We start from the raw sequence: 22,082 nt of genomic DNA on the forward strand, positions 1-22,082 counted from the left end.
AATTCAATGATTTTTCATGTGCAGCCCTAGGAATAACTACCATAGCTGCAGACTCACACTCTCTCTTGTTCATACCTTCAGTACCCAAAATTAGTTGTGCTATGTTGTCTCTAAGACCCATAACTTTATCCAGCCAAACAGAGTTGTAACGCCTCTGTTGAAAAAAACAAAATAATTTCCTGACCTCATTAATAAAAACCAAATGGTCACTAGTTAAACGAGTCAAATGTATAAATTGTCCCTTAACTACTCCATGTTTCATGTGACTAGAATGTAAACTGTCTTTGTGTAAATACTGATTCACAAATGTAGATTTCCTGCAAATCTGACTAACAAAATCCCGTTTAAGGCAGTCTATTTTCAAATGGATATCCAAAAAATCTATCTCATTACCAAAATGTCCAATGGTAAACTTAAGAAAGTTAGTTGAATTGTTCAAATCACAAACAGATGTAGAAAAGGACTCCATATCACCCCTGCACAAAAAAATTAAATCCTCAATGTAACGTCTATAAAAGACTATGTTGTCAGCCATAGCATGTGTGGTAAGATGTTATAATTCTCACATGGCCATGACTACATTAGCAAATGAAGGGGCTACTCTTGACCCCATGGCCACATTTGTGGTTTGTTGAAACAAAAGATCTTCAAACATGAAAAAATTATTCTCAAGAATAAGTTCCATGAGGACACAAACAGTATTTACCATGTCATTGTCAATGTTAGTATACTGACTTAAATACTCTCTTAACAAATTCATACCACTTTCCTGTTCAATACATGTATAATGAAGTCACATCAAGTGAAGCGAAAGTAAAAGGAAAATATTCCCAATTAACCTGAGACAAAAGTTCCAACAAATGCCAAGAATCATGTAAAAAATATTTAGACTTTTGTACAACAGGTTTAAAAATATCATCTAACCAAATAGACATAGGTTCTGTCTTAGAAAAACTGGCTGACACTATTTGCTGAAAAGGTCCATTCTTTCTGGCAATTGTAAGGTCAATCTGAGTAATCCAGATTTTGTTAAAATTTTGGGTAATAAACCATTGTTCATGTACAACAAGACAGTTAACATTAAATCCATTCTTGAAGGTAACAGCCGAGATTATAAGTTAAAAGTTGATAATCCGGGCACTTACCCATGTGGACAGTGTCGACAATGTAGATTTATTATGGCTTCATCGTCTATCGAATTTAAACACATTAACAGGACTTTTTGGGCTAAGGAGCGTTATACTTATGACACATGAAATGTGGTTTATGTAACTGTCTGTAATTCTTGTAAATATGTTTATGTAGGAAAAACTATCAGAGCTTTGCATAGGAGGGTTTATGAACATACCTTGGCTATTAAGAAAAAAGACCATTCTAATGCACTAGCCAGACACGCATTGAGTTGTGTGGATTTAAATACATTTTCTTTTTATGTTTTGGAGCAAGTAGATGCCAGTTTGTTTAGTGGTAATTTTAAGATTGCTTTAGAATGTGATGAAAGTCTTTGGCAAATTTTATTGGTGGCTGATCATCCCCCAGGTCTCAACAAAATGGTTAATATAAAGTGCTTTTTACAAGTACAAAGACCTTGAAACTTTATTTATATTATTTATTTTTTTATAACATTTGTAAATAATTATTTTTACATTAAAGTACTTGTTATACTAAAGTTTACTATGGTATGGTTATTCTGCCTTTAGTATTAGCATCTATGTATTAATGCTGTTTATATTAAAATGTGCCTTTAAACTTTCAATGGTTTGCTATCATGTGACTTTTTAAATTTTGTATTTATGGGCTTGTGGGATGGGAGACTCTGTTTCTAATGAAGTCCAGTTGAATTAAAAGTGGATGAAAGTGCTAAGTTGGTGACTGGATTCTTTTGCTGCATTGTCTACAGTTTTCAAGTTCTTTTGTTTTGTTTTTTTTGGTGGTGTTCTGCATTTCTACATTATTTCTACAAATTTTTTGTACTGGTTGGATGATGGCAGCTGAGAGTCTTTCACAAAACACACATTTAAATTTGAGTACCCATCCTTTTCCTGTGGAGTTTGCACTTTTCAGTCAGCAATTAACTTCCATTATCACTGGAGTCATTAAGGAAGATTTTTCTCATCACCTTGGCAACAAGAAAGGTGAGGAAAGGTTGTGTAATGATATTTTTCAGCATTCTAATGTTACTATGACTCCTTCACAAAGATCTTCTATGACGGTTACTATCGGTAATGTCAATGATGGTGTTTCCACTACTAATAATGTCAATGAGGATTGTAATTTGTTACACAATGTCTTTGGTGAAGCTTCCAATCCTTTCACTGATTTGGCAAGTGTTTCTTCTAATTTATAAGTAAGTGCATCAGACGCTGACTGTTTGGATAATGCTTTACATAGCTGCAAACACAATGTTTTTCGTTGGAAAAGTTAGGCATTAAGACTGTTTCTTTACCATTGGATCTACCTGGAAGAGAACATTAATTTGGGCTGTGTTCCTTTAGGTTTGAGGTTTTCTAAATTTCCTAATTGTGTTCAGCATGGTGATCCATTGTATAACCAATTGGTTGAGCTTTTCAATAATACTGGACTTAGTTTTATGTGTATGTTGGTGCAACACTATAAGACTGAATTAGAAAAACTGAAGGCTGAAATGGAGACATTAGATGTTAGAACATCTGAAGTGTTTTCTAATTTTTCTACTTTTTACCATGGTATTCCTGCTAAAGTTAGTAGGCATAAAGTTTCTGTTGTCAGTTGAAAGCAAGGTAAATTGAAGAGGGACCATGCAGCATATGCTGTCAACATAACCTACCCTGTAAAAACGTTTAAAGATAGTCCTGACATAGTTAATCAAAATCAGGCAAACAATACTGTTAATACAATTTTTGTCAATGTGTCTTATGATTCTCAATTTCCTGTTTCTGGTGTTGGGCAAAACCATACATGGACTAGGGATACAGAAACAGTTGTTCCTTCTACTTCATTGAACTCTTCCAATTATTCCCCAGGTCCTTTTTTAGTGGACAGTGCAGGGAACAAGAAAACCCCAAAATGGTTGAACAACAACCAAATCAAGAACAAAGGGGGACGGAAGGGTCGAAAGAAGAATTAGACTTTCAAATTAATGTTTTGAATCTCAGTAATTTTGTACTTAGTGATGATACTGTTTCTGTTTTGAAGTGTGGTTATTCCTGGCAACATTGTTAATACGTCTAGACTCATTGTAGATCTAAAACTTTATTCACGTAAATTAAACCTCAAATATACTTTTGATGGTATACAAGGTTTAGACAATAATGAGACTGTGGTAAGAAGAAGTGTCTATAACCCAGTGTTACATCCCACATTACAGGCTTTTAACAACTTGTGTGAAAAACAATTTAGGATGTTGTGTACTAAGCATTCAGGTGTGCAGAATCTCCTACTCAATGACTTAACAGCCTTGAAAGATTTGGCCAACAATCGTGATTTGCGAGTGATGAAGGCTGATAAGGGGGATTTTGTAGTAGTCATGAACTCTGCGGACTACAGTTCTTTCCTTTTGAGATTGTTGGGGGATGAGATGTGTTATAGGGTTTTTACCCTGGAGTTTATCAAGCAAAGTTTTACTAATGTAGACATTATTTTGTTTGATTTATTCAGTCAGGATAACATTGATCATTTGACCTACAGTTTTTTGCAGGAGGAGTTCCCTAAACTGGTGGCACTATTTGGCATACCTAAAGTACACAAAAATAGAGAACATCCTCCTTTTCGGCCAATAGTGTCAGCCAGTTTTTCTAAGACAAAACCTATGTCTATTTGTTTAGACGACATTTTAAATCCTGTTGTACAAAAGTCTAAATATTTTTGAAGTGATTCTTGGCATTTGTTGGAACTTTGATCTCAGGTTAATTGGGAATATTTTCCTTTTACTTTCACTTTACTTGATGCAACTTCATTATACACATGTATTGAATAGGAAAGTGGTTTGAATTTGTTAAGAGTATTTAAGTCAGCATACTAACATTGACAATGGCATGGTAAAAACTGTTTGTGTCCTCATGGAACATCTACTTGAGAATAATTTTTCAAAGTTGAAGATCTTTTGTTTCAACAAACCACTAGTGTGGCCATGGGTTCACAAGTAGCCCCTTCATTTCTAATTTAGTCATGGCCATGTGGGAATTACATCTTACCACACATGCCATGGATGAAAACATAGCCTTTTATAGACATTACACTGATGATTTAATTTTTTTTTTGTGGAGAGGTGATATGGAATCCTTTTCTACATTTGTTTGTGATTTGAACAATTCATCTAACTTTCTTAAGTTTACCATTGGACATTTTGGTAATGAGATAGATTTTTTGGATATCCATTTGAAAACAGACTCCCTTAACCGGGATTTTGTTAGTCAGATTTACAGGAAATCTACATTTGTGAATCAGTATTTACACAAAGACAGTTTACATTCTAGTCACATGAAGCGTGGAGTAGTTAAGGGACAATTTATACATTTGAGTCATTTAACTAGTGATTATTTGTTTTTTATTAATGAGAACAGGAAATTATTTTGTTTTTTTCAACAGAGGGGTTATGACTCTGTTTGTTTGGATAACATCATTTCTGAGGTTATGGGGCTTAGAGACAACATAGCACAACCAATTCTGGGTACTGAAGGTATGAACAAGAGAGAGTCTGAGTCTGTAGCTATGGTAGTTATTCCTAGGGCTGCACATGAAAAATTCATTGAATTATAGGTTAGTATTCCCCATTCTAATATCTAATGAAATGGGCATGATAAGGTTCATTCTTTCTGACAATTGGAAGGTCATTCTGGGTAATCCAGATTTAGTTAAAATTTGGGTGACAAACCATTGTTTACGTACAAGAAGACAGCTAACATCAAATCCATTCTTGAAGGTAACAGCCGAGATTATAAGTCAAAAGTTGACAACCCGTGCACTTACCCATGTGGACAGTGTCAACAACATAGATTTATTATGGGTTCATCTTTTATCGAATTTAAACACATTAACAGGACTTTTTGGGCTAAGGGGCATTATACTTGTGACACATTACATGTGGTGTATGTGGCTGTCTGTAATTCTTGTAAATATTTTTATGTAAGAAAAACCATCAGAGCTTTACGTAGGAAGGTTTATGAACATACCTTGGCTATTAAGAAAAAAGACCCTTCTAATGCACTAGCCAAACACTCATTAAGTTGGGTGGATTTCAAGCAATTTTCTTTTTATGTATTGGAGCAAGTAGATGCCAGTTTGTTTATAGGCAATTTTAAGATTAGTTTAGAATGTCATGAAAGTCTCTGGCAAATTCTACTGGTGGCTGATCAGCCCCCAGACCTCAATAAAATGGTTAATATAAAGTGCTTTTTACAAGCACAAAGACCTTGAAACTTTATTTATTTGTTTTTTATAACATTTGTAAATAAGTATTTTTTATACTAAAGTACTTTTTATACTAAAGTTTACTATGGTATGGTTATACTGCCTTTAGTATTAGCATCTATGTATTAATGTGGTTTATACTGAAATGTGCCTTTAAACTTTGAATAGTTTGCTATCATCTGACTTTTGAAATTTTGTATTTATGGGCTTGTGTGATGGGTGACTGTTTCTAATGAAGTCCAGTTGAATTAAAAGTGGATGAAAGCGCTAAGTTGGTGTCTGGATTCTTTTGCTGCATTGTCTACAGTTTTTGAGTTCTTATGGTAGTTTAAATTCAGGTCAGGATGCAGTACAACCAACATGATGTTTGCAGTAACAGAGAAAGAAAGAGAGAAAGAAAGAAGAAAAAGCTCTAGAAGAATTAAAAAAAAACTGGAGATGTGGAATGGGTCCAAATCGACATTCTCAGACAAGAAGAAAGTGTATGATAAGTGTAGATCAGACAGTGTATGTTCCTTTAAGTGCTATTCCAGTCGGTGGGCTTGTGCATATAAGTATTGGGCACGTGCAAGCAAGAGTGCCATTTTGTAGTGAGCAGCCGAGCTGTAAGCATGTATGTGTGTACTAATCAGTCAGTTAGTTTATTTAAGTTTAATGTTACAGTTCTCCATCCTGTTATGTTTCTGTGTAATAAACTACTTAAATGAACACCCAGCCTCATCATATTATCAAATATACACAAGACAAGCAACAATAAGGTCCCACAAAAGCTGATTTCAGCAGTCCTACAATGGTTTGACATCCCAGTATTAGTGCAAACTATGTGCAAGAACCCAATGATATAAATATGAACAGTGTTCTGACTCATGGGGGGGGGGTCCTAGTGGGAGGAGATCTGCATTAGGGTTTAGCTCTGAGTGCACGTACGTAGATATTACTGACAGGCTACATCAACAAACAGGTTGGAGGGGACAGACCAACAAAGCTGCTGCATGAAGATGATGTGGCATTACAGGCACACCTTGAACAAGAGCTTCAGCAAATGATAGGGAACTGAAAGTAAAGGCACATGAGATGGGACAAAACTGAATACAGAGAAGACAGTGGTCTTGCAGAAAAAAGGAGGAAATCAGAAGCTGAAATTAAGATAAAAGAGAAAATGGTGAGACGTATGGTTAAGGAGAAGAGAAATCTGAACACGAAGGTCAAAAAGTTATAATTAGAGGTGCTGCAACCATCTGGCACAAAGGTGGCAGAGCTAATGTGCAATAGAAGACTGCCAAAGAAGCTGAAGAGAAAGGTGTGCAGACATATGACACATAAATCTGGGTGGTGGAGACTGAGGAACCTTGAGATGATGGAGATAAAATACCTGCGGTAGGATGCACACTGGGGCAGATGACGAAATGAAGGCATCAGAGAGAAAACCAAAGTAACTCCAGCTGCAGAGAAAGTGAAGGAGAACACAAAATGATGGTTTGCTCACGTGTGCAAGAGATGACATATTGCATTCTCCCCACCTCCCTAAACTCCCTTAATTATAAAAAAATGACATGATCAACCTTTCTGAAGGGCTTTGTCTTAACTATTTAGCACCTGAACTCATTTTCTATATCTATGCAATGAAGATACTTTGTCTGGTAAGAGAACTGTGAGAAGAAAACTGCCATCTGAGTTAAAACAGTCACTGTAGCCACAACATACAAGAGGAGGTGAATCTCTTTATAGGACAGCAGGTAAGGATGGGCCATGAAGAAGGCTTATAACTGCCACAAGAAGCCATGTCTTCTAAGACAACAATTTTAACTCTGCCTAAGCAACAAGCTTAGAGGGAGTGTGGGTGAGTGTACTTCTGCTGCACAAAGTAACTATCCAAAGGGTTTCCAGCTGGGTTTCTAACTGGAGATTTGAAAAGAAAAGTGCTACACAAAAGAGCTTTACAATTTTACAAATGTTAAGGCTAGATAAGGGATTCGAATTTTGGCCTATATGAGAATTAGAAATGGAAATGGTAGCTAAAGAAATCCCTTCAGCATAACAATATAGAAGGCAGCATCACGAAGTTCAAAAGATAAGAACCAGAGATGTCAGTATGGAAAACATACTTATGCACTTTGCACAACTCCAGCTAAACATCCTTTGTATTTGTCTATAGAATCTTTCAGAGAGGAAAGTCAATGAGAAGAAGAAACAAAGAAAACTACTGCAGCTGATAAAGCTTCAGACCTATTAAGCAATTCAGGTCAAACACTCAATCTATTAGCTTGAAGGACTGGGCAGAAACCATGGGTGTCTGCTATGCTGCAATGGAAGCAGAGGGTCAAGACTGAACTGCAGGAAAATGGGAAATGAAATATAGGCCAGAAAGAGGTGACTGGTGTCAATGCTGAATTTGATTCCTTTGGAATATATAATATATTTTCTTATGAACAGAAGTAAAGCATAGTTCAGGCCTCTGTGCCAACTCTTTTGGCTGTTTCCATCAACAATTCATCTTCATGGGGGAGGCAAAACGATAAAAAAGGTAACCCCATCTCCTACATATAACTTTTATCATAAAGGTAAACAATAAACACTAGTGAGACATCAGAATGTATCTACTCACTCTGTTTGTCCAACCTTTGCATTAATTTGGAATGTGAACAACAGGTAATCTGTTTTCCTGAAGGCTCACCACATTCAGACTCTCGTGGTCAATCTGCAGAGGAGTAGGTGTGGGTTTCTCCCTGCTAGTTAATATATTATGTAATTGCCATAATCATTGACTGATTAGAAGGGAGGGGGAACCTAGAGTGGGCCATCAATCACTCATAAGAAATCACTGTTAAACTTTGTTGAAACCCATTAAACGTATTTATTTCACTTGTAGGGCAGACTCCTTTTCCCATAAGAACAGAATACTCTGGCATAAAATCAATAGCCTCATCGGCCATGACCCTCAGGTTAGAGCAGATTACACTGGAGCTCAGTACGTAGAGGCTGACAACACCAAAGAAAACCATTGCGACATTTGCCAAATGAAGTCAGTTTCTTTTCTAAAACCCATTTTCTTCTGTTGGTTTTACCACTAACCCTATGTTCAACATCATGGACTGGTTTCCTCCATTCACCTTTAAAGCATTTACCTTACTAGTAGTGAGTTGACTGTGAAGAAAAAGGAGTTACCTTGCAAGTAGTGAGTTGATAGTTAAGAATGATTCCTGCTATGGGTTAACCTGGAGCAGTTGCTCTATTCTTGAATGTAATTAGTTCCTGTAATACATACCCTAAATAACTCCTTTCCTGAGATTTAGAAATCTATAACTATTGTCCCAGTTCAAAATGTAGTGTTTGTCAACTGCTAGAGTCCTTACTGTCCAGTTTGCCTTATTTTTCACCTATCACAAACTCTTGAAAATCAGTGCCCACATAACTCAGGCAACATCTTAAGGACTATGATCTAATGTGTGACAAACAGCATGGCTTCCTAAAGTGTTCTAGAACTATCACTGCTCTTCTTACCTTGAATGACCATATTTATTGTGCCTGGATCTCAGCCAACTTGTAGAAGTTGAATAACAGGGTTAATAAGATGGATTGTGTCTTGATCAGTAAAACAGAAAGCCCTTATAGACCAGGTAAAGAGCATCTCTAAGTAATCAAAACAAAACAGAATATACTAATGCTTTACTGAAGTGTTTCTAAATAATTTATGTTTTCTCATTCTATGTATTTTCTGCAAAGGAATCATTGTATTTTTTCCAGAACTGAAGGTTATAAATTACAATTCTGTACTCAATAACTGGTTAGATCTGTGATGTATAAAGTAGCACAATGATTTTCTTTGAGTGATTAGAGATGCCCTTTACAAGTAGGTGTGATATAGAATATGCTTTTCTGACTTTGGCAGCTAAAGATTGGTCAGAGTTGACTTGTCTGCAGATCTTGAACAATGGCATTTTTGACATGAATGTGTATTTTGTAATCACAGTTAAGGTAAAGCTAAGCAGAGCTAGTTGTAAAACCAGTTGTTTTACAGTCATTGCATCTTGTTAACTACTCCTGATTTTGGGGGACACTTGAGAGACTGCAAGTTGAGAGTACGGTGGCTGTGTGTGTGTCTGCCTGGAAGGTAGCTGTGGGGGAGTTAGTGAGGGGTTAAGTTAGGGGTATGTGTTCATAGTGGGGTTGGGGTGGCTATCATATTTCCACAGACTGACAGACTAACAAAGAACGTCTGTAACATTGGGTTGGAGGGACCACTATCCATGAGGGATACCTGTACAGGCATGGGTCAGAGGGGGACACTAGACACCGGGATAACTTTGTGTGCCTTAACAGCACTTACACATAACAGGAGCAGGGAAAGACTAGACACCAAGGATAATCTGTGTAGCATGACTTAAAGGCATTTAATTGAAAATACAAAAAAAATGGTGTAAGGAACTACTAGACATCTGGGATAGTATAAATAGCAGTCCTTAAAGGCACTAAAAGGGATTCAATCCTGTATTATGTGGGTGGCTGATTCAAGGAGGTCAGAGCTTGTCAGGAAATGGCAGCTGCTAGACAGAAGCCTGCAGACTGAATAGCCCAACCTGGCTAGGACAACTCTGCCTCCCTGTAGTACAGTGCTAGGGAGGGGCTATATCATGCAGAGAAGAATAGCACTGGGGAGGAAAACTTGCACCAACAGAAAAGATTGCTGTGGAACAGGAGCCCAGCTTACAACAGTTCAACATCAGAAAGGCTGACATCAGAGGCGTTGACGGAAGGTGGTTTGGGATCAAAAGGGTCAGCACCAGTGAGGACAGGTCAGATGTACCATCAGTTGAAACTGCATCCAGCAACCAGATGTCAGGGAACAAATACCTAAACAGAGACACTGCGTTGTCTCAGACTGGTCTGTAATACCAAATTAAAGAATGTCCCTTGAATTTCCTAATGGCTTGTGCCATAGGCTGTAATCTGGTGGCTGGTAGGAACACTAGTGAAGTTTAATTGTCAGATGAAAGATGTGCACTTAAGAAATAAAAGGCTCAGGTCTGTCAGGTGACACCCCCATATACTAAGCTTGGGGGTTAGCAGTAACAAGCACAACAAGTCTTGATTATCTTTGCCTTCTGCTCCCTTGTCTTTTGTAAACTTTCAAAACAATTCAACCAAATAGCTTGCTGGCCTGTGATGATTTCTCACATTCTACGCATGAATTTCATAAACTGCTGGCTCAGGAAAACGGGAAGATGAATTAGAAGGTGCCTACTTTAGACTTTACTTTTTGTTCTGATATAAAGTAATTCTGATGGGATTTTCTTCTGTGTCTTTTTGTGCAGTTATTACACCTCCTTCAGATAGATCCCCTTCAGGTGTCATGGAAGGCACCCAAACAAATTAAATACTAAATATTTGCTAGGAGGTTTTGTTGGCCACAGAGACACTTGTGTAGAGAAATCTGTGGCTGCAGAAGGGACAAGGGTCTAAAAGTCAGGACAGAAAAAATGCTTCCAAGAGAAGAGAACGTAAAGAGAAGAAATATGCGGTTCAAAGTTACTGAACAGAGCTGTGTGTGAAACAAAACACTTCAGAAAAAAAGTTTTATTCATCAAAGCAGTCTGGAGCCATACAAAGTGCAACTAACTTTCTCACAGCTGGAAAAAATGAAGTGTTCTTCTAAAGTGATGCATTATGAGAATTATAGGTGGGGTTAGCAGCCTGAAAAGGTTTTTCTGTAAATGGGTCCATTCTAATGACCATCATACCAGTCCTGTCTGTTCCTACAGCCTGTGATCTATGAAGTCTGTGCTATACATCTCAAAGCAAATGCAGCAGAATTAGTTCGACATTTGTTCTGAGAAGATCCACTGTGCCTGCAAGATGACTTTGTATTGCTTCCTGATATTTTACTTGACAGGGATTGTGGGGGGGACACACTAAACAGCCATGGCTTATTATGATGCACCAAGATAAAAGTAGGAAACCTTGAATATGGTGAAAAACATCCTCACAAATTCTACCTCTGCCAGTGCTAAACAAGAACAAACGCAGATAAATGTCACAACTCGCACTATCAGACATTTTATTTCTCCCATTCGTTGCCTGCTGGCAACTTTCCCTTTGACAATGACATGGTGTCACACCTGTCACAGCAAAGGACAGTGGCATCTGCAGTGTTCAGACTTTCATCCATGTTTTGCCATGGATGATTTACATGGTATATGCACCTAAAGTTAAGTCACTTCTTTGCTGCAATGATGTGCTGATACCGATCCTGCTATCCCACAAATAAGCCAACATGTAATTCAAAATGTAAAAAGATATATTACCGTTTTCAGCAGATTCCTGAGTAAATATTACTTGCTATCAAACGGACTGCAGATATCGCTGTTTTAAATATATAAACAACTCACACAGCTTTCTTCTGATTAAACAAGAAAGAGACAACACACCCTCTAAGCTAGCGTCAAACTAATTACAGCTGATACTTAAACTGGAGAGTTAGGATTTCTTCCCATGATGTCCTAATACAGACAATGTACTCTTGTTACAGAGTGCAGTAATATCTATTACTCCTGTTGCAAGAAAAGGGTTTTTAAGTCATGTAACTTGTTATTAGTTGCCCTCAAACATTTATATTTGAAAGTGGATTTTTTTTGTAAGCACACTCCTCACCTGACTTCTGTTCATAAATATTAATATTCCAATACATATATTTCATTTAAATATTTCTTATCAGCTGACTGAGAGACCTCTGGCACTTTTGATCTGTTACATGTTTATTTCACAAATATGATAGGGGTGAGGAAGGAATGCGCTTGCTGAGAGTTGTTAACTCTACATTATAGAGAAATACTTAATCCATCTGAGATGTGCATTGTTTCTTTATGCTTGCATGTGCAAACATCCACAACGCACTGATTCCATTATTAAAAATATATCAGTAATTTCATAATATAGTCTGAATATGAATCAATATAACAGTGCAATGAACTGTACAGCTAAGAACCTAAATTTCCTTCTTATTGTACAGTTCATTTATTTAACGGGTATTGTTAGGTCTTCCTTGCAAAGCAGAATTCGCTAGGAAATGAACCAACTGACAAAGAAGCAATGTGACTAGTGCTTAATTATGATCTGGCTTTAATGTAATGATATACATTAATGACTTCATCCATTTCATAACATTTATAGCAAGAAGAATTTACCACACATCGTTTTTCTGCCTGCAATTAATTTCACTTCTCTAAGAAAATATGCTGCTTTGTTCAACAAAAATGTGTTAACTTCAGCCTGCCATCCGATTCACATATGCTAAACCAATGCTTATTGCAAATAATCCATTTTCTGCATGTTGCTTTTCAATGGTTACCTTTCATTGTTTTTCAGATGTATTTCATTTACATTATGCTCTTTGTGACTATACATGTTCTTAATAAGCACATTTAACACCTAATAACACATCTGGCCTACTTTCAAAAGCCAAAAAATAATTAATGTTCCTGAAATGAAAGACAACACAATCACTTTGGTAACAAAAGCCAAGTCAAAGTCCTAAATGAAAAGTTTCATAATTCATAGAGCCCTAAAACAGTCAGGTATATAACAGTACAAACTGGTTATAAAGATATTTAAGAAATAGGGAAAAATAAGTTTCAGAGGAAAAATGCAATACTTCTGACCCACTGGTTCCCGTTAAAGACTGAACAGCATATTAACTTCCTGTTTCTATTTTTTGCTCTTTCCATCCACGTAATTAATAGCGGGTTGTCCCTGGAAAAAAATAGAGAGAGAGAGAGAGAGAGAGAGAGAGAGAGAAAGAAAAACACAGAGAGTTTCTCTCTAAATGGAGTAAGTATGAAGCTCTCCATTTTTGAAAGAGAATTATAAAAGCCCATGCCCTACCTCAGCCAGCACACCTGGGAGTGTTTCAGAGTCACTTAGCTGAAATAATGGATTCTGATCATGCCTTGTCATTTTCTAGATCTCTGCAGTACTGCCACTACTAAGAGCTACCAGGAAGAAAACAGGCAGGGTACAGTTTTAGCTATAGAGAAGTCAAGATGTTCTAGCGTTCAGGCAGTCAGAAGAGCGATTTAACAGCAGAAATATCATGTTAAATCCAAATCCAACAGAAAATAATCTCCCAATATCTCATAAACAGCACATTTAAAAGAAAATGATAGCACACAGTTTTTTTTTTTTTTTTGCATTTCAGAAGAAAAAATCTTCAAAAGAGTGCACTAAACACACGCCTATGTATGGAATATACAGTATGCTTAGAGGAATATTTTTATACTTTTATTCAGTTAACTGACTCATTCTACTGAGACTAGCTGAATATACAGCCAAGATGTATGATGTTAAACAGTCATCTTACCATCTGTAGGTGATGTCTTCAGACGCTTACAGAGCCCTTCAGTATCTCCATAGCACTCCTGGATTTTAATCACTGCCTCACTTCCTCGAAGTTCCATAAGGGAACGTAGCTCCTCCAGAGTGCAACCAAAGCCACCCATATGGTTGGCCTCATTTCTTTGGTTCTTTGCGTAGAAATCACTGTTTGACATGTCACCCATTGTTGCGTTACAGTATTGCTTTGTATAAGCTGTAGAATAAGGAAACAAAATCTAGTTGTAGACCATTACAGACACCTGCAGTATAAACTTCAACCGTGATGGTTATAAAACGAATCCAGTCTGCCTTAAATATATCTCCTTCTCTTGACGAAGGACTCGACCTTTGGGGAGCTTGAAGATAATTCTGCAAAGGTAACAGTCCGGAACAGTGTATCTGCTTTCACGGCTGCAGTCCAGTTCCATTCCAGAAACCATGTCCCATGATGGTTGTTGTCCCAGGCTGTAATATCCTACATGGTCATCTTATGCACTCAACCTTTGGGGGGAAAACATGGAAAAAATGGTTAAAAGTACTGAATTCACACACAGGTCCAGAGCATCTTTGCAGCCACTAAATCATATAGTTTTAAAGACGTCTAAGCTCTTGCTGCAAAAAAGCATTCAAGCCTTTTGCAGTAGCTGCTACTGCAGCCCGTGATGTTCCTATCTATGTCACATTGTACAGTTTTCTTCAGCAGCAGAGCACCGTGCCTTACTTTATCAGTCCCATGAGTCCCAACTAAATGAGACGGCTCATGAATATTGATAACACAACTATTACTGCTGCAGGCTGGAAGTGCTTCTGCTGTGAACTTCAGGTTTACTCCACTGCATCAATCTTTTCATTCAACCAGAGTAAAAAAAAAAAAAAAAGAAGAAGCCTATAAAGCCTTAAACATTCCCTAAATTAATTTAAACTTTGCTTTGCGTAAAGGCATATATTCTGTGGATGAGGAGGGACAGCCTCTTAATAGAGAAAGAAAACCAAAAATGAGAGGCTCTCTCACTGCTGATCTTTAATGCATAAGCTCAGTAGCTTTCCCAGGGAAGTCACTGCATTAGAAATAGATACAAACTACTCATGTTACTATGCAGAGCAAGCCGCGGAGGCTGTGCTGAAAAGGGAGGGTGAACAATGCCTATCTGCCTGTACTATGACAAAAGAAAAAGGAAAAAAATCATACCGGAAAGGAATGATTTGGAAGTACCCTTCAAGCAATTAGGATATAAGTAAAACAGTAGCAACTTGTCTTTGTGTGTTTGTGCTTTTGCATATACATGATCTTATTCTAACTCGATGTTCCATGATAAACAAATACTAATGATAAGCTGTCTTAGACCTTGAAAGTGCTGCTTTGCACTGCTCTTATGCCTGGGATCTCTAAGCACTAACAGTGACTGGGCAGTGAAAATCCACTCATACTTCAACTATCGAGTCTTATTTAAACCTGCGTTTTCAGTCTGGAATCTTATGTATTTACTTTTACTAGATGATGAAAAACTGTTATCCATGCTTGTTAAGGAGATGTACAGTAAGTGAAAAACAGTATTAATTTTGTACTGTAAAAAACACACAAGTGTTCTGTCCTAGATAAATCTGAGATTCACAAATATCTGCAGATTACACTTCCACATTGTAAAACTCCCACAACAGTCTTTGAATAAATAACTACTCTGGGATTATTATATGGTACTGAAAGTTCAAATATTTTAAGATAAACCCTCCAGTGAAGGAAATACCTACACATGACCTAAAGTGCCCTAAAACATGACAAACCTCTTCGAACCAGACTGAACAGTTCATCCCTTGCAAAATACTTTCAAACTGATATCAACATTGTTTCAGAAAGTACCTTAAAATATATTACACTGACAAATTTTATAAGAAAGTCCAGAGTCTTACAAAGTGCCTAGATTAAGCAAAATGACATTATGACTGATGGGGGAAGGTAGCCAAAGAACCAGTGCTGTTACCCAGGCATAACTCATTACATGCCACAAACATTTGTAAATGAGCAGTGGACAACTAGGTCTGGATTTATACTGGCATGGGTTCCCATATACAGTGGTGACTGAGGCCCTCAAGACAGTCTCCAATGATAAACCTTCCATCCCACATGCTAAAAATGTGCGCAGTGTGCCGTGGCAATCATTAACTAAATACCATGTGTGGAAAGCTGTGAAGGCAATACCACTATTCTAAAAGAACATGGAAAAAGCATGGTCATATTGGACAGGAAATTATATTTTGTGCCTCTCAAACGCATGGCCTTAAACAAAAGATTACTTTACAGGTGCCTGGAGATGGGGTATTGGCCTCTTCTACAGCACTATCATGGGATCCACAGGAGAAAAGGAGCAGAGGTAATGCTGCTCTCTGAGCCTTGGATCAGTGGATTTCATGAATATATGCTTGGAGTTCCTTATGTCATGCTTCATGAAAACTGGATAACAATACGAGAAACTCTTGATGATTATAAGAATGGCAGAATGACCCTGCTCTTTGTTATTTTCCAAATACACCAGCCTATAAGACTAAATGCTACATAATTTCCCAAATATGAACATCCCAACATAGCACCGCACGGAGATGTAGTGGTCTTAATGTAAGGAAGTATTACTTCACAGAAAGAGTGGTAGATAAATGAAACATTTCTAGTTTAGGCAGCACAAATTAAAATGGCAGATGTCTTTAAAGGGGCATGAGAAAGATGGAGAGAAGATAGCAATAGGGGCGGGAATACAGGGTGTGGCTGCAACAACCAGCTAGACAGTTTGCATGCAGTTTTTTGCAGGTCCCAGTTTTCAAATGACACAATTTATGCTACTCTAAAGATGCTATACCATATTCTCTCCAACATAATCTCCTAACTGTGTCTATGGAGCATTATTTAACATGCTAACATCCTTTTTCGCAGTTAGAACTTACAAAGTATTAACGATGTCTCAAGTAAATCAGTGGAATGATGTTTCATCAAAGGAGAGTGAAAGAATTAAAAAAAAACACAATATAACAATAAATGCTACACAAACCCCTTATTCATCTAATGAACTATGTAATGAATATCTGGCGATGCACTGGTAGTAACAACAAAACTGGACAAAACCACAGGCTTCTTGTATGATGGAATCAATGAGATACAAACCAGTACACATCAAAGCAAGAATTCATGTCCAACCAGGTGTAAACAGTTAAGTTCTAACACATTTTAACTTTTGTTTGACAGAAGAGGTGTGTTTATTATTTCCTTTCTCCAGAAACATATCCATAACAGCACAGGAAACAGAAAGCTGGACAAATGATTACTGGTGACACATAACTTGACATACTAGATAAAATACTGATTACAATAGTTGCAGCAAGACTAAGGTTTTTGCTACATTTAAAAATAAAATTACTTGTATTATTTTTCCTCAAACTTTTGACCCTTGGCTACTAATTAGTCATACTTATAACTAGTCAAGATTATTAATGACACTAGCAGTTTTTGGCTTTATTGTGACTTACTGACATTTGCTACTGAAATCAGTAGGAACTGTAAGCCCCTCTTGGGGACAATACACTTAGTACATAGTTGTTTGACCGGTATTCTATATTCTATACTCTTCCCCAAAGCCATTTGAAAGCACTCAGGAGGGGGTTGGGAGGTCCAGTGTAGATGCTAATGAACTTCTCAGACTCCACAGGAGTCATGTTCAGACAACTTCCCAACAGCAAACAGCATAGACACCGGCTGACATGCCAGGTAGCTCTTTTGAAAGTAAAACATAAGTGAGGCAACTTGCTTAAGTAAATCCATTGAAAAGAAAGATGCATTTAGGAAGAGGTGATGAAGTGTAGTGATGCTAACTTACACAGGGTCAGAATACATGCAACTAACACTCAACAGGATTCAAACTCTGGTCTCCAATTTTCTACCTTAAAGTAATTTACCTAAAATACACTAAATCAATCAGCAGCAGGGCTAGCCACTCCGATCTGTGAACCTTGGCTCTAGATGGTTGTCACTGTTGAAGTGACACCCTAACCCCATGTACAAAAAATGGGAAAAGGGGCTGTGGATGGATGGAGGGATACTAAATCAATCACCACCAACGTGATTCAGTGTCAGCAACAACTCTCTTTTTTTTCCATTTTGTATATGGAGTTGGGGCATCACATCAACAGACACCATTACCTCGAACCATTATACACACCGGCGAGTAGCAGGCCCTGCAATGATACTACATCAGTAATCACCAACTTGATTAAAATAATTATACTTAACAGGGCCTTATCTGACTGAGAACTATGCAAGGTACACACTTTCGAAAATATTTCTGTAGCATGGCTGATACTCTAAGCCATTTTGGTACTCCATCTAAACAAAGCACAATACATTATGAGTGAGTGACAAAAGTAATACCTTATATTCATCTACTAAAGCAAATCATATTGGGTTGTTTAAATTTTTACTAATGTCTGCTGCTCAAAGCCATTAGCATGAGATTTTAGTTCCAAATCCTAGCAATGTCAAACAAAAATGCTTTTCAGTTTAAAACACATTAAATGCACTGAAGTAATTCTGAACATCAACAGGATGATCTTTTACAAAAATCTGCTGCTGAAGGCACACTTTAAGTAGCCTGAGACCTACACAGTGGAGCAGAAAAAAGTGCACACGTAATGTTCTCAGCCTGACTACAGTGATAGTGTAATCTTGCTCCAGTTCTTCATTGACTGGTATTGTGAGCTATATATGCTAACAGCAAGCAGGAAAAAATGATTGGCTATTTGCCTGGAATGAAGAACAAAAATACCAGAGGAAACAGAGAAGGGTGAAGAAGAAAAGAAGTTGGAAAATGTTAAAAGCAATGCACTGCACAGGGATTTTATTATGTAGTTATTTACTTATTTTGATTTATTTGTCATCTCATTAAATCTAGAGGGCACAATTGCCTGTTTTCCAAAGCCACTTGATACCATTGTCTGATTACATGTTTTACACAGAGCCACACGATTGTCAAATAGAAACAGAAGTCAAACTCAAAACTGCGGTATAAACCTTAGCAGCTATATTCTCAAGCATCTGTGTTTGTGACAGCAGGCCATGCCAATGGAAAAAGAGTTTATAGTTTGAGATCAGATCACAAGATTGCAGTACTTCACTTTTAAAACATGAAGAGTTTCCTTGTGTGTTCACTGTGGAAGCAAAAAATGTTCTGAATCACAGCTGACTGATAATTGTGTGTATTTAAGGGGGACATAAAATATTTTGCTGCAAAATAAGGCCGGTAAGTAAGCAGTGATTCAGTATAACTTACTATAATTACAAACTGTCAGAAAATGGTACATGTACCCAAGCAGGGCACTGATGTTCTAATTAAAACAGCAGTTACCAGGCATTTAGAACTTGTTGAATTTCTCTTTAGAGACACATTAAGGCAAGAATGCAAAGAATAGCAACAGACCTTCGTTCCTCTGAACAAAAATGAGAAGAAATAATGGTGGAAGAATGCGTGAATCAGCTATGTCTACATCTTGACGTCCAGGAAGAAAAATGTATATGTTCGTAGAATCTATGTATCCTCGGTTATTGCTATTGAGCTTTAAAGACCACAGTCTACCTGATGCTGCTAAAATATTTTACTCACCCATTTCTTATCTTACAACTAAATGTGTTTACACTACCTAATGATCTTATGTGTGCTGGTAGTTCATCTTCTGCAAATAAAAATGATCCCTTTAAGTAGTCATTCTTCTCCAGACAAATGTTTTAATTCTGTTGTAAGATTTTGTATATGCATGGAACTCTTGCCAGCACAATACTCAATACCATGTCCCTAGGGAACCTTTAGGCTAGACAATCCTTATATGTAAGCCAAACCAAACAGGATTAATAAAAGTGGTCCCATTGGATAATCATACAATGGGATTATGGGGGTTTTCCTAGTAAATATTATTTCAACCAACACTAAAGCATTAATTTCTGTGTAAATGAAGAAAAAATATTATTTTGTTCCAGAATTGCTGTTACATAGGTCCTATAAACTTCTGCCAAGCATATCTCTCAACTATACAGATTTTCACAGAATGTCCAGATTTTTTCATATTTTTGGTGTGTTCCTCCTAAAATCTGTACTTTTCTGGCAAATAGCTGAGGATTGAAGTAATTAAATAATGACAAACATTTGAGTTTAAGACTCCACATCCTTCAGAAAATTCATGCTAATGCAAAACCTATTATTTTATCAACTTTCTAAGTTTGTAAGAGCAATATTTAAAATCTGTCCATATTTGTCCCCCCATCATTTTAGGCTTTGCCCAGATTTTTTGCTCTAAGAGGTTGAGAGGCATGCAGTGCCAAGAGAAAGGGATCCCTAAAACTTGTCCCATGACATGGGGATGGGAGGGCTAATGCTGTGACTGAACCTTAGATGAGCCATGTTTGACTAGCTACACTGGCACTGGAGGGACCTGATCAGGGAGAAATGGAGTGAGCAACCAATGCCAGCTCATCCTTCCTGAGGTGAGGTGACGTGGGGTGGGGAGGGGCACTTAATTTACTGCATTGGTAAAACCTACATAAATGCAGGTCTATCCCTGGTGGCATAAAAGCCTGGACCAATGAGCTAAGGAGAAACCTCAGATTTACCTGAAGGCAATGCAAGTACGGTAACTTTAACATATTCTTGTAACATTAACGTCATTTGTGATGTGGTGAAAAAGAACTGGCCAATACTTATGACGGACCCAAGTGTAGGTAATGTGGTTGGACCCCATCCACAACTCTCTTTTAAAAACAATAAAACCCTGAAGCAACGTCTATGTTATAGACAGAACTATATAAACATGGTGACAGGGTACATTCTGAAAGAAGAGGTACGTATGCATGTAGATCGTGTAGTGCCTGTAGGTATGTGGGGATGGTCACTTCTGTTACACATCGTAGAACTATGACAAAGACTGAGTTTAGTTTTTATGCTGACTGCACAGATAAGAACATAGTTTATTGAGCACAGTGCACTGTATGTGAAGGGTTCTATACTGGGAAACCAATCGAACGTTGAAAGAAAAAGTACTTGAGCATAATAATGATATACGCAACAGGAAAGAAAGTAATGCGTTAGCTAAACATGATGGAAACTGATGAAACCATCGATTTAAGGTTTTGGTTCTGCATAAAGTTGGTACTAATATAAGGGAGGTGATATAGCTAATGAAACAGAATACTTTGAGTTAAGATGGATTCTTGACCTGAGGGCTGCTGTGCACCCAGGTCTAAATAATGCTGTGTCTTTAAAACCTGCTCTGAAGAGGGGACAATTGCATCATTAATTGCACCATGTGACTTGACATCTCTTAATTGCATGGCTGGTTATTTGTATATAAGGTTTCAAATGTTTTATCATGTTTTATGGTCTGAAGAAGCAGGTAAACCGTAAAAGCACTCACCAGTTTGTTTTGTGTACATTTATTACTGTTATTAAAACTGTTTTTGCTCAACTTCAGCCTTTTGGATGTCCATTTTTGGAATAAAAGCCTGGGATGCCTGTGCTGCAAGTGATGTGTCATTTGGTCAAGAGGTTGTGCATGCACCTCACAAGGCAGCTATAGTGGTGCTCACAGGTTGCCAAGGCGATGGAGATGGGACAGTCCACAGAATCTGCAGAGTGGGTCACTCCCTAACACCAGACTCTCACCTCCACCAAGAAACAAATGGGCTACATGTTTCTTGTGTCATTGGAGGGCTAAATGGGTCAGTCAGGTGCAGGAAGGGAAGCCACTGGGCTAATGTTGTGGATGGGAAAAAAAGAGTAGAGGGTGGAATAGGACTGCTCTCATCTCTAGGGCAGTGATGTAGAGTTTTGTCTTCTGAGACATCCAAATACCCTGCACTGTCTTATCATTGTAGCACCTCCCAACAACTCTAAGTAAAGCACATCCACAGTGGCTGATCCCTGTGGAGTTGGAAATTGGAAGAGGTTCACAAATGGAAGACTGTGTACTACTGTCCACCACCTGTTCCTATGGAACAGCAGATGATATCTGAATTGTAGGACCACTGAATGCACACTATACATTGTGTTCCTCCATGCGAAACCTGGTGTGGAGTTCCATAGGAATGACTGCAGCCATTGCTACTAATGTCTTGAGGTAAAACTAAAATGAAATTGTGTTAGAACGGAAAATGTTGGGCAACTGTGCCTGTATAGATAATACTTGTTTCTGGGGTAATTATGCCTGCCAATGATTAGGTCTAATTGCCATCCTAGGAATGTCAGCAACTGTGATGATCATAATAAATTCACAGTATTATGTGCTTATCATAGTACTAGTTC

At 37.6% G+C, this 22,082-nt stretch overlaps 1 protein-coding gene across 13 annotated transcripts in view; it reads right to left on the reverse strand.

Moving 5' to 3' along the window:
* The window catches only part of LOC122806731 (plasma membrane calcium-transporting ATPase 2), a 2,851,771-nt gene that overhangs the window by 1,492,910 nt on the left and 1,336,779 nt on the right, over positions 1-22,082 (reverse strand). For 11 of the 13 annotated variants that reach the window (XM_044077397.1, XM_044077394.1, XM_044077391.1 and 8 more), the window contains one exon: positions 13,742-14,256. In XM_044077397.1, the coding sequence (XP_043933332.1) occupies positions 13,742-13,940 (199 nt within the window). In that variant the 5' untranslated portion in view covers positions 13,941-14,256. Of the gene's footprint in view, positions 1-13,741; positions 14,781-22,082 lie in introns of those variants that run through there. The other 2 variants (XM_044077400.1, XM_044077389.1) reach the window with 2 other exon arrangements.

This window comes from Protopterus annectens, chromosome 7.part0 (assembly GCF_019279795.1).
Source record: "Protopterus annectens isolate FY-2018-M chromosome 7.part0, PAN1.0, whole genome shotgun sequence".
In the NCBI taxonomy this organism is placed as follows: domain Eukaryota; kingdom Metazoa; phylum Chordata; order Ceratodontiformes; family Protopteridae; genus Protopterus; species Protopterus annectens.